The sequence below is a fragment of the Lithobates pipiens genome, unplaced genomic scaffold (assembly GCF_037356315.1).
Source record: "Lithobates pipiens isolate NorthernLeopardFrog02 unplaced genomic scaffold, aLitPip1_a1.2 Scaffold_13, whole genome shotgun sequence".
NCBI classification, from domain to species: domain Eukaryota; kingdom Metazoa; phylum Chordata; class Amphibia; order Anura; family Ranidae; genus Lithobates; species Lithobates pipiens.
Genome location: NW_027507718.1, coordinates 459,111,373 through 459,124,375, shown reverse-complemented (window position 1 = coordinate 459,124,375; position 13,003 = coordinate 459,111,373). Strand labels below are relative to the sequence as shown.

The following is a 13,003-nucleotide window of genomic DNA, read 5'->3' as shown; positions in this document are numbered from 1 at the left end:
CCTCTTTGATCTTGAACAAAATAATGCATGTTCTTGTCAAAACTAATAATTTGTGTTCTCGTCAGTGGAAATCAATAAGTAATTTTCTGCCGTTCTCTTTCATGGATGGTTGGGCAAAGCTGCTCTTACAATGCGAATATTTACATTGCGGCTTTCAAGTGAGTCTTATGGTTCCATATTTGAGCCTTTGATTGGAATTTAATGGCCCCGTGCTTTTTATCTCATTGCTCTAGTCGCAGACTGAAATTGAAAATGCCATCACAGTTTTGTCTGCTGTTATTTGCTACGTGAGGTCACAATAAATTCTCATTATATGAGCAGGTATAACTAAATCACTTAGAGACTTTCACCTGCGGTAACCCCTTTTACCATATTCTATACTGACAGCTTGGCACTAAAGACAGTCGATCACCACTGGGCTTATGCAAGAATACGGCCTTAAAGCTGAAAATCAAGCAAATTTAAAAGACTGAGATGAATGCTGCTCTGTATTCATGAATACATCAATAAATGTATATATTTTTTTTAAATGCAAGCACCTGAATTTGATCTTATTTCAACCAGAATAAGGCCCCATACACACTATAAGATTTCCGGCAGATTTTTGTATTCAGATTTACCAAAACCATGTAGTGGCAGGGCCTGCCTGATTGCATACAAATTAAAAACTCTCATGCTGCGTACACACGACCAGACTTTTTGACGGACTAGGTCCGATGGTCTTCCCGGCAGACTTTTGGCAGAGTTCCGACGGACTTTCCAAATGAACGGACTTGGCCACACACAATCACACCAAAGTCAGATAGATTTGAACGTGATGACGTACGAATGGACTAGAATAAGGAAATTCATAGCTAGTAGCCAATAGCTGCCCTAGCATTGGTTTTTGTCCGTCGGAATATATACACACGAACGGATTTTGCGATAGGAACATGTTCTATTTCTAAAGTCCATCAGATTTTTGGACAGCAAAGGTCTGATGGAGCCCACACACAATTGAATTGTCCGACGGATTCGTTCCGTCGGACCTTTGCTGTCGAAAAGTCCGGTCTTGTGTATGCGGCATCAAGGTTTGACCTCATATTCTATGGTTTTGATAAATCTGAAGACAAAAATCTGCAGAAAATCTAATCGTGTGTATGGGGTCTTAGTCCCTGTACCAGCAGCAGAGCTAAGATTGGGAGATGAAGAAGCAGCACAATTAGCCAATCAGTTATTTTGCTGACAAGCAGTATAGAATTACAGGCATGCATTGTTCCTATCGCCTGATGCCCAAGACAGGCAGTGCCAGGCTGGTATTTGTTGTTAGCATTTAGCCCCGCAGCAGGCAAGCAGCAGGGTTTGTTTGCCGGATGGAAACATTCAGGCAGCTGTATGCCTGAATACTTCCACACATCCCAGTAAAGTACCCCCAACCTTTGCGTGCCCCCCCGATATGTATCCCATGTTCCGCGTGCCCATCTGCATGCCAGGACTGGCAGAGTGGGTGCCGCCAGGTACAGGGGAAGGAGGAGAGCAGACAGACGGGAAACAGTGTAATGCAATCTGCATTGCATTACATTCATTGGAGCACAGAGAAGACATGCAAGGTCGTTTAGACCCTGCATGTCTCAAAGAGAACCTGTCACCAAAAATAATAATCACAAAAAAAGTTAAGTAAAAAAATAAATGTTTTTTAAAAATTACACCTAAGCACATAAAATCCCCCCACCCCCCACCTATATGCACGTACAAATGTAAAAGCATGCATCAGGGTGCCTACGCCTGAAAACCTCAATTACGATACACGTGTTTTGTATTGCCGGAATGAGAGCAATATTTCTCGCACCAGACCACCCCCATAGACATAAACTGATGACCTGTAGGGGCTTTTAAAGCGTCGCCTATAGAAAATATAGGGTACATGGGTTTGACATGTTGGGTATCTGTTTACTCAGTGCAACCTTATTTTTTATATTATACCTTTTCTTTATTTTTGTGGCCCCTTGTGGTGGATGATTTAAACCAGCTGTAGGAGTTCTTCTGCGATATCTCCATCCTTGGCTGTGGTCAAAATTCAATATGCAGTGTGGCCCCCTGTAATAAGGGACCATTTATTTCCGGTAAGCGGCAGTTTGTCTATACGTGGTGGAGGTGGCTCACAGACAATCTTGGGTGTGGAAGTTTTGACCGTCACATTGGCGTTAAGGATTCATAGGATATCTGTGGACTATTATACAATTATTTTTGAATAATTTACACGTGAAAGCTACACATGGTCACGTTTATCGGACTTATTTATTATTGATTTATGTATTATTGACACATTAATTCGGTATTTATATATAATTAATTTTTAGAATTATTTATATTCATTTGTTTATTTGATTATTTTACTGTTGATTTGCACTTCACGTATTCATTTGATAATTTTGTAGCACTTTATGTCACTTTTTGCACTTTATATTCCTAGACAACTTTATGCAAGTTTTGCATGTTATAGTCAGTTTTGAGTATTACTATGATATCTTTTGCACTACATTGAATTGATGAGTGCTGTCACGTTTTAGCACAGCTCCTTTTAAGATTATATTTCTTCAGTGTTGTCGCATGAAAAGATATAATAAAATATTTACAAAAATGTGAGGGGTGTACTTACTTTTGTGAGATACTGTATATGGTTTGTGGCTATTGAAGAAAATATTTAAATGAGATGTTTTTTGTGCTCAAAATTAGCTTTTAAAGCAACTCCATCAGTTATATATAAATAAAGGCCACTTAGAATTTGTACAGTTATTACAAAATAAAATTTTTCATACTTTTCGTCTTTTTGTAAATCCCACAATGGTCTCTAATCATGGAGTACACAGTGAAAATCTCCAGTGGATAAGCACTGTTAGGGCACTATGATTATTTGCTATGGCGATACGTTTTCTATAAATGCATTGCCTGGTTTGTTCAGTATGTTGTGTTTTTTATGCTGCTTTTGCTGTTATGTATGTTTAATTTGTCCTGTAATTCTGCTTTTTACAGTCCAGAGCTGTCGTCTCTGCTTCTCCTGGTGGTGTGACGTTCCAGAAATGTGCAACAGTGAGTGTGAATGCCTGTAATAATATTCAAAAGTTTTGACAAGCATGAGAAAAATACGCTATGGCCTCGGTCCATATGATGTAATGTTTAGGAGTATTACCCCACCCAGGAGCAACAGGTGTTGCCTACATAAGTCTATGTCCAGGGGTGTACGTTTATACTCCTATACCTGTTTACACAAGTACCAGTGCATATCCGCTTACAGCTATTGACTTCTTTGGTGGGGAAATACGCCTGAATTTTACTTCATAAGGTCCCAGGCACTAATGTGCATGTGGCCGTTATAGACCAAAATTTTGGATGCATGATCACTACTAGTGTTGGGCGAGTGGTTCGGATCGAGCATAAGTTTGGCCCGTACATCGCTCGTTCAGGGAACACCCGAATTTGTGTGGTGCTCGGCAGGATGTTCGCCCGCCGAGCGTTGCAGAGTGCATTCCAATCCCTGATTGGGTAGAGCATTGCCCAGTCAGGGCACAGTAAATAGCTGGTTGTTAAAGCGGTTGTATAGTCTATTTTTTTACTTTTACCTACAGGTAAGCCTATAATAAGGCATACCTGTAGGTAAAAAAAAAAATCTCCTAAACCTGTATGGTTTAGGAGATATTCCCCTGGCAATGAGCCGCTGACTGCAGCGGCGCATGCGCACAGCGGTTTCTCAGCTAGAAGCCCTGCCGGAAAGAAATCTCCTGCATGCAGGAGTGACGATATCGCTGCTCCGGCCACTCACAGCGCCCGAGCCGCGATATCCGGAAGACACGCCGAGGGAACATGTCAGCTCCCTCGGTGTGTATCGGGCGATATGTCATACTAGCTCATTATGCCTTTTCCCTTACAGGTATGAAAAAAAAATTAATTCAGCGGGCTTATTACCGCTTTAAAGAGTGAGCCGGGAAGCTGGCTGCTGCGACTTTAACAGCTGATGACTCATCAGCTGTCAACAGGCTTCCCCACAGACTGCTGAATGAAAAAAATAAATAAAAAATTGCTGACCCTTTGGGTCTGGTATGGATTTTAAAGGGAACTCCACATCAAAATTATAGAAAAAAAATGGAGTGGCCCCCCCACCCCCCAAGATCCATACCTGACTCTTATCCGAGCATGCAGCCTGGCACGCCAGAAAAGAAGGGGGGGGGGTGAGCAAGTGCCCCCCCCACCAAACCATAGCAGGCCATGCTCCCCCCCACCCCAAAGCACCTTGTCCCCATTTTAATGGGGAAAAGGGCCTCCTCCCCACAACCCTGGGTTGTGGTTGTTGTGATTTGCGGGCAGGTGACTTATTGGAATCTGGAAGCCCCCTTTAACAAATCTCGGCCCCCCCCGTGAGAATGAGTATGGGGAACATTGTATTCACCAAAAAAACTGTTAAAAATAAATAAAATCACGACAATGCTCCCCCGAAAAAAAAAAAAAGAAGCTCCGCCCTGCTCATCGGTTTTATAGTTCTTAAGTAAGGGGTGTTGGCAATGCCCCATGTAACATCATCGGTCAGCAAATTTTGGGTCGGGGACGTCACATGGGGCGGTGGTGGGGTCGGCATCGTGATTGACAATGGATCTAGATCGGGGACATTTATTTTTATTTTTTAATAAAGGAATTGTCAAAAATCGTGTATGTTTTATTTATTTTGTGCACTTTTTTGGTGAATGTAGGGGTACTTTGTGCCCCATACTCTTTCACATGGGGGGGGGATCTGGGGGCCCCCTTGTGGCCTTCCAGTGGGCTTCCGGATTCTGATAAATCCCCTACCCACAGACTCCCCACAACCACAGTTTAGTATTGATGGGCAAGGTTGGGGACAAGGTGCTTTGAGGTGGGGGGTTTGCCCCATGTTGAAGACATGTGGTCTGGTATGTTTCAGGTGGCGGTGTGCTCACTCGCTTTGCATGCTCGGATAAGGGTCTGGTATGGATCTTGGGGGGGGCCCACCATTTTTTGTTATCTTAGGGTGGGGTTCCCCTTAAAATCCATACCAGGCCCAAAGGGGCCCCCACACCATTTTCTTTCACATTTTTCTATTGCCGGAAATGGTAATGTATTGCCGGAAATTTAAATGTTATTTTTTTCTTTTATATATGTCAGTTTTACTGCAGCAGGTTCTATACATGGTACAGATTTGCCACTTTACAGGCAGACTAAGGGGACCCCTAGGTACTATATTTAAAGCAATTTTTCAATTTTATTGTTTCACTTTAAGCATCCATAAAATTACTGCTCACAATGTTTTAAAAAAAATGTTTTGCATTGATACATGTCCCCCAGAGCAATACCCAGGTCCCCATACACTTTTTATGGCCAATAACTTGCATATAAGACTTTAAAATAGGGACTTTAATGCAGTTACTACCCTGATCATTACACCTACTATATGGCTAAAAGTATGCAGACCCCTCTCCAAATTATTGAGTTCATGTTGTCTGTGGTCCTAATATTGCTACATCATAGACATTTTAGAAAAAAGGATATGTGCACTTATCCTTTAAAGTGGTTGTAAACCCTTTTAATATCCAGTAAAGTGACTGGCCTCAGATAATACACAAAGATGAAACAAATCCTCCTACACAAGTTGTACCTGTTCATCTGCAGTTTTTTCTTCTCTGAATCCTTTCAAAGTGCTGAATTTATAAAGCTGTCAGAAAAAGGGGGACAGAGATCTGAAGTTACACACTGCAGACCTCTGACAGCTGATTGGACGGAAGGGAGCCACCCCCTTCACACAGCTCACAGGAACAGGGCTAAGGCTGTCGATCAGCTGGAGGTCCCTCTCCTGTCACCTTTTCTCTCTTTGTGTTAGGGAAACTTACCAGAAGTGACTCATGCTGATAGCAGAGGAATGAAGCAACAGACAGAAATTACACTTAAAGAGGAAGTAAACCCTGATGGGTTACTTCCTCTTTGTCTCCCTGCAATGGTAAAGCATAATGGGCTACTATGCATCGCATAGTAGCCCATATATGTATGACTTACCTGACACAGGAGCCAGCGATGTCACCGCTGTCCCCTGTAATCCGGAGCATCCATCTTCTTCCGGGTATCGCTGCTCCGGCCACTCACAGTGCCAGAGCAGCGATGACATCACTCCCGCGCAAGGGAGCCGCCACTAACGGCATATCCCTGCACGCCGCTGTCTGCGGCGCATGCGCCGTAGACAGCTGTGACTGTCTTTCAGTAAATATCTCCTAAACCGTGTAGGTTTAGGAGATATTTCTTGGACCTACAGGTAAGCCTTAATCTAGGCTTACCTGTAGGCAAAGTGGTTTGTAAGGGTTTACAACCACTTTAATGCAGTACACACTATATAGGGATATGCTTTGTTCACATTTCATGTCTGAGGTTTACAAGCACTTTAAAATAAGGCCTTAAAAGAATAAGTTATAATAAACCCACCAATAAACCTAACCTAAATGTAGCTCCATAAACCTGAAATATAAGTTTAATCATTTTCAAAACAAAAATCAGAGGCTAATAAAATTGTACGATCGCATGGATTATAGCACCAAGATAAAATTAAAACTCTTTGCTCCAACACGCAATGCACCTAGACATCTAGATTTATTTTTTCCTTTTCCCTCTTACTGCTTAAGGCCAAGGGACAAAGAGAGATAGGCTGGTACATTGTACCAATGCAGATTTAAAAATACAAATTTAATAAAGCCTTCCAAATGGTATGAAGTCACTAAACACCACAATCCTAGAGGGTTTAAAGGTCATTCCTTCTAAACCCAAATGGTTAAAGGTAAAGCTTAGTTGGTGGAGCTCTCGTTCATCAAGTCTCTAGGACTTGTACTCAAGTTGATGGCACTTAATAATCATATTAAAGCCTGGTGGACTGTGTAAGCCTCTGGCTTCCTTTATGCCTTGGATATTTGTGTAGGGAGATTCAGAGCAATCATTCCAAACTCTGTACCTTTCCATCATAACGTCTTTCCACACCTGATTTTTGTAATATGTGTAATATAAAATGAATATTCCAACATGGAGATTGGAACCCTTCATGGTGACCACAGTAGGTGCACAGATCTAGGGACTCAAGCAACAAAGGTCTTGCCAATAGAGTCCCCGAGAGATTTATGACACTAAGGTGGTTTAACTCTTCAGCATCTACCAAAAAAATTAAATGAGCTTACTCTTTTAATTGTGGGTTGAGTTGGCAATAAATAGTTTAACATTGAGTGGTGTTTACTAATATGTTAAAATACTAATATAATACTAATAATTAAAATACACACAAAATTGCTGATAATTGCTTAAATATCATGGGTACTAATTCATTCATGCAGTCCTGTTGTCAAAGCCCCTCCTCTACTAATTTGTGTCCACCTTGGCATTTTAATGTTGTATGTTCCCGGATGCTAGGTAGTACTAGGTAGAGGTCAAGTGCAAAGTGTTTACTATTTATAACATGTGCTGGCCATAAATTATTCCACATAATATAGATAACATAGTCAGATGTTAAATAGAAGCCTGTGGCACCGGACCCCTATTTCTCAATCTGTGTACAGATAGTTCTATGAATACACAATGACTTGGATTGCAGAGACACCGCTAACCTCCAGCGCCTCTCACAGCCCGTGAGAAACGAAATTTAATATAGCAAAGCTTTATCAAATCTGTTAAGCTGGGATTGTTTTCCCTAGATAGACTTTGTGAATTGCACAATCGAGATTTTAATTTGCGTGCAGAATTAGTTTATTATGAGCATTATATATTTTTAGAGGGTTTACATCTAAATTGTGTACTGTGGCTCAGCTATTCATAATCTGTTCTCAGCCCCAGGGAATCTCTTGGATGCCACTGAAATTGATGGCAAGGTCTATACATAAATATGTGTATAACGCCATAAGGTTATTCATATTAATGTTTGTGTTTAGAGGTTACATGCAAATGTATGTAAGTATAGCAAAAAGATTTACTAGCCCAATATTTTTTGACATATTCTGGGCCTAGCATTTCTGTAGCTCATTCATATTCAAGGGTAATATATGTGTGTATGTGTGTGTGTATGTATATATATATGTATGTGTGTGTGTGTGTGTGTGTGTATATATAATATATATATCTACAAAAATGTATGGTGGATGAGATGTGGAACTAAAAATGAGCTGTGGAAGACAGAAAAGGGTATGGAACCAACAATGGGAGGTGGAGGACATCAGAGGATATTGAACAAACAATGAGCTGTGGAGGACCGGAGAGGGTATGGAAACAACAATGAGCTGTGGAGGACTGCAGAGGGTATGGAAACAACAATGAGCTGTGGAGGACCGCAGAGGGTATGGAAACAACAATGAACTGTGGAGGATCGGAGAGGGTATGAAAACAGCAATGAGCTATGGAGGACAGGAGAGAGTATGGAAAAAACAATGAGCTGTGGAGGACAGAAGAGGGTATGGAAACAACAATGAGCTGTGGAGGACCGCAGAGGGTATGGAAACAACAATGAACTGTGGAGGATCGGAGAGGGTATGAAAACAGCAATGAGCTATGGAGGACAGGAGAGAGTATGGAAAAAACAATGAGCTGTGGAGGACAGAAGAGGGTATGGAAACAACAATGAGCTGTGGAGGACAGAAGAGGGTATGGAAACAACAATGAGCTGTGGAGGACAGAAGAGGGTATGGAAACAACAATGAGCTGTGGCGGACAGAAGAGGGTATGGAAACAACAATGAGCTGTGGTGGACAAAAGAGGGTATGGAAACAACAATGAGCTGTGGAGGACAGAAGAGGGTATGAAAACAACAATGAGCTGTGGCGGACAGAAGAGGGTATGGAAACAACAATGAGCTGTGGCGGACAGAAGAGGGTATGCAAACAACAATGAGCTGTGGAGGACAGAAGAGAATATGGAAACAACAATGAGCTGTGGAGGACAGAAGAGAATATGGAAACAACAATGAGCTGTGGCGGACAGAAGAGAATATGGAAACAACAATGAGTTGTAGAGGACTGGAGTTGGTATTGTAGCAATAATGAGCTATGGAGGACAGGACAGGGTATTGAACCAATAATGAGCTGTGGAGGACAGGAGAAGGTATTGAACTAACAATGAGCTGTGGAGGACAGGAGAAGGTATTGAACTAACAATGAGCTGTGGAGGACAGTAAATGGTATAGAAACAAGTTGTGGAGAACAGGAGGTGGTACTGAACCAATATTGAGCTGTGGAGCACAGCAAAGGGTATGTAAACCACAAGTTGTATGAGACAGGAGAAGGTATTGAACCAAAAATGAGCTGTGGAGGACTGGAGAGGGTATGGAAACAACAATGAGCTGTGGAGGACAGGAGAGGGTATGGAAACAACAATGAGCTGTGGAGGACAGGAGAGGGTATGGAAACAACAATGAGCTGTGGAGGATAGAAGAGGCTATGAAAACGACAATGAACTGTAGAGGACAGGAGAGGATATGGAAACGACAATGAGCTGTGGAGGACAGGAGAGGGTATGGAAATAATGAGCTGTGGAGGACAGGAGAGGGTATGGAAACAACAATGAGTTGTGGAGGACTGGAATTGGTATTGAAGCAATAATGAGCTGTGGAGGACAGGGTATTGAACCAATAATGAGCTGTGGAGGACAGGAGAAGGTATTGAACGAACAATGAGCTGTAGAGGACAGCAGATGGTATGGAAACAAGTCTTGGAGGATAGGAGATTGTATTGAACCAGTATTGAGCTGGGGAGGACAGCAAAGGGTATGGAAACAACGAGTTGTATGGAACAGGAGAGGGTATTGAACCAACAATGAGCTGTGGAGGACAGAAAAGAGTATTGAACCAACAATGACCTGCGGAGGATGGTCAAGGGTATGGAACCAGCAACGAGGTATATAGAATGGGGAGGGCATTGAAATGGCAATAGGGTAGAAGAGGGTATGAAAGCAACATCAATAAACTGTGAAGAACGGGTGAGGATATGGAAACAACAATTGGGTCTGTAGGATGGGAGGGTATATAGACACATTATTTAGGTGCAGAGCACAGGAGAGGCTATGGCACCAATAATATGGTGTTGCAGGACAGGAGAGGATATGGAATAAAAAATGAGATGTGGAATTTTTGTTCATATTGGCTGTGTTGTCAACTAATAAAAAATATTACTCTTCACCAACTGGGAACAGAGGGATGGAGTCATTGTATCCAGGAGGACTTTATCCTTCAGCTGTGTTCAACTTGCTTCTGAAAGTAACATTTATTTTTCACAGCTGCTATCTAGGGATTTCTAGGGAACTGGTAGATAAAGTAGCACAAGGAATGACAAGGGTCACTTTAACAGCTGTCCAAGTTGAATAGGGGCTATTGCATCTCTAAATTATTATAATCTGTGACATGCCTAACTTCGAGTTGCTTATCTGTCATCAATATATGTATATTCTGAAGGGTAGAAAGTGTCACAATGGATGATATATTCATTAATAAATCCTGGTATTTTTAAAATGGAAGCAGCCTAAGTACCTGAATTTGGCCTACTATCAATCTCCTGAAGTCTCTGTACAGCAGCACTCTGAGAAGCAGCACAAAGTGCCATTCGGGTATCTTGCACTGCAAGGAGGATGCTGATAGGAGAAGGGAGCAGAGTGTCATAGAGTTACTTTTTTAGGCCTCTTACACACTGCAGCTTGAAAAAGCTCGGTAAAGCTTTTTTTTACTGAGCAAAAATACAGCTCACTAATTGTAGTGTACCCACACACACAGGCCCGTAAACAATAGCCGTGCATTCTTCAATAAAAAAAAATAGGAAAATCTGCATTTTTGGTCAGTAATTTACGCCTCACTTGTGCAAATACACGTGATTGCGCACAAATATGTGTAATTGTGTACAAATTCCCAATTACATATTGCACAGTAAAAAAAATTCAATACGTTTTCGTTCGCAAATTTGCGTGAAAATTGTACCAACGCATATGTACGAAAATGCACGCAAATACATACCAAAAAAAATGCTGAAAAAGTCAATGCACTAACATGCGTTTCGTGTGCAAGAGGCCTTAGTGTCTTGCTTCTCCTTTCATTGTTTGGTCACAAATAAAGGAGAAGGAACACACTAATGTGCAGTGAAAGGTGAAAACAACACATTGGGGTTGATTTACTAAAACTGGAGACTGCAAAACCTGGCTCAACACTGCACAGAAACCAATCAGCTTCCAGGTTTTTTTTTTTTTTTGTCAATGCTTAATTAAAAAAGCTGAAATTAGAAGCCGATTCTTTTCCATGCACATCTGTACCAGACTTTTCACTCTCCAGTTTTAGTAGCCCCTTTCACACTGCTGTGACTTGAAAGTCACGTGATTTTGCGGCCGGGATTTTGCAGCGATTTCAGGGAATGCCTGTGTAAACTTGAGGTCTGTGCACCTCAACTCGCATCAAAGTCGGACCAAAGTAGTACAAGGACTACTTTGAGGTCGGTGTGCGACTTGAAGTCACACATGTATGAATGGTTATCATTGGGAATCACAGGGGTACAACTTGTCATGCGACTCTGATGTCCAAAGTTGCAGGAAAAGTCGCACAAGTGTTAAAGCGGCCTAAATCAACCCCACTATATAGCTGTAAGTAAAAGTCAAACTAGAAAATATCCAGTCTCCTCTCCTGCCAGGCAAGTCTTTGCTATGTGGCAGACGTGTAAATGGGAGAACTGCATGGACAGAAATGAAAATCCGTTTAACGGTGCTAATATATATCTTTTTCTTATATATTTAGCTGTTTGCCTGAACTTGAGCTTGTAGCAATGTAGTCTTGAAGGTACACATAGCATTGTTTGGAAAACAGTGTTATAGGCCAGGCTCGCTGCAGCTATTTCTCTGAGAAGATTTTAAAGTTGAAAAACTGTCCTTTTAGGAAAAAAAACTAAAATAAAACCTTTCATAACTTGCATCTTACAAATGGAAAAAAAAAAATATATAAATTTGATGGTGACATGTCCTCTTTAATGCACAAACATTTTTGTGTGTTTTGGGCCTCTGCTTTCTGTTACCCTGACATCTACACAGTCTGTACAATTCAAAACTGATTACATGTCACTGTTAATTTGTCTTCTTCACTTATTGCTGAGGCATCTGAACACCTTTGATTAAGTCATCATCATGCAAGAGACCATTTGAATTCAGAGGTTATTTTTACACCTTCCATTAGCTGTTTGTTTGTGTTTCTGTTAACAGATACACCATCAAATAAAATGTAGCGTTTTTGCATTCTTCTCTCAGCTATGTTCCACACTTAAGTCTCGTACACATGATCGGATTTTCCGCAGACAAAGCATCAGACTTTTGTCCGAAGGGAGTGTGCCGTGAATTTGTCTTGCATACAAACGGTACACAATTGTCTGCCAACAAACACGAACGCAGTGGCGTACTAGATGTACTACGAGCTGATAAAGAGGAAGTTCAATTGTCAGGCGGCACCCTTTGGGCTTCTTCTGCTAATTTCGTGTTAGTAGAAGTTTGGTGAGTGTTGATTTGCACTTTTCATTTCACGCTTTTCATTTCGTGCTTTTCAGTTTGCGCTTTTCATTTCGTGCTTTTCAGTTTGTTTCTGAACAGCCATTCGTTAACCAGACATGTTGCGGAATCGGAGGAGATAACGTGTTATTTGTTATTGGCCTTGGAGTTATTGCTTTGACCCAGGTCCAGTCAAGGAACAGGAGGATTTCTTGGTTGCTTTATTAATCGTGACTAATTATGTCATATGCCTTTGCTGCGGGAGCTCATATGCCTTTGCTGCGGGATAGCATGTCTCATTTGTTTTCTTTTTTTAATTCACAATAAAGAAAATGTGTAGAATAATACTTGGCTATGTGTTTTTTACTTCAAATGACAGTTTGGGAGTTACATAAAAAAAAATACAATGTAAAATTAACAAGGGACACCAACATAGTTGTAACGTTTGATCTTAAAAACTACGGGATAATGGTGTTGTGTTAACTTGCCCAAAAAACAA

General features: G+C 41.3%; 1 protein-coding gene across 1 annotated transcript in view; it reads left to right on the top strand.

Moving 5' to 3' along the window:
- Window positions 1–13,003, top strand: part of EVC2 (EvC ciliary complex subunit 2) — a 287,368-nt gene that overhangs the window by 50,131 nt on the left and 224,234 nt on the right. The window contains exon 4 of the mRNA XM_077477799.1: window positions 3,013–3,069. Within this exon, the coding sequence (XP_077333925.1) occupies window positions 3,013–3,069 (57 nt within the window). The remainder of the gene's footprint in view (window positions 1–3,012; window positions 3,070–13,003) is intronic.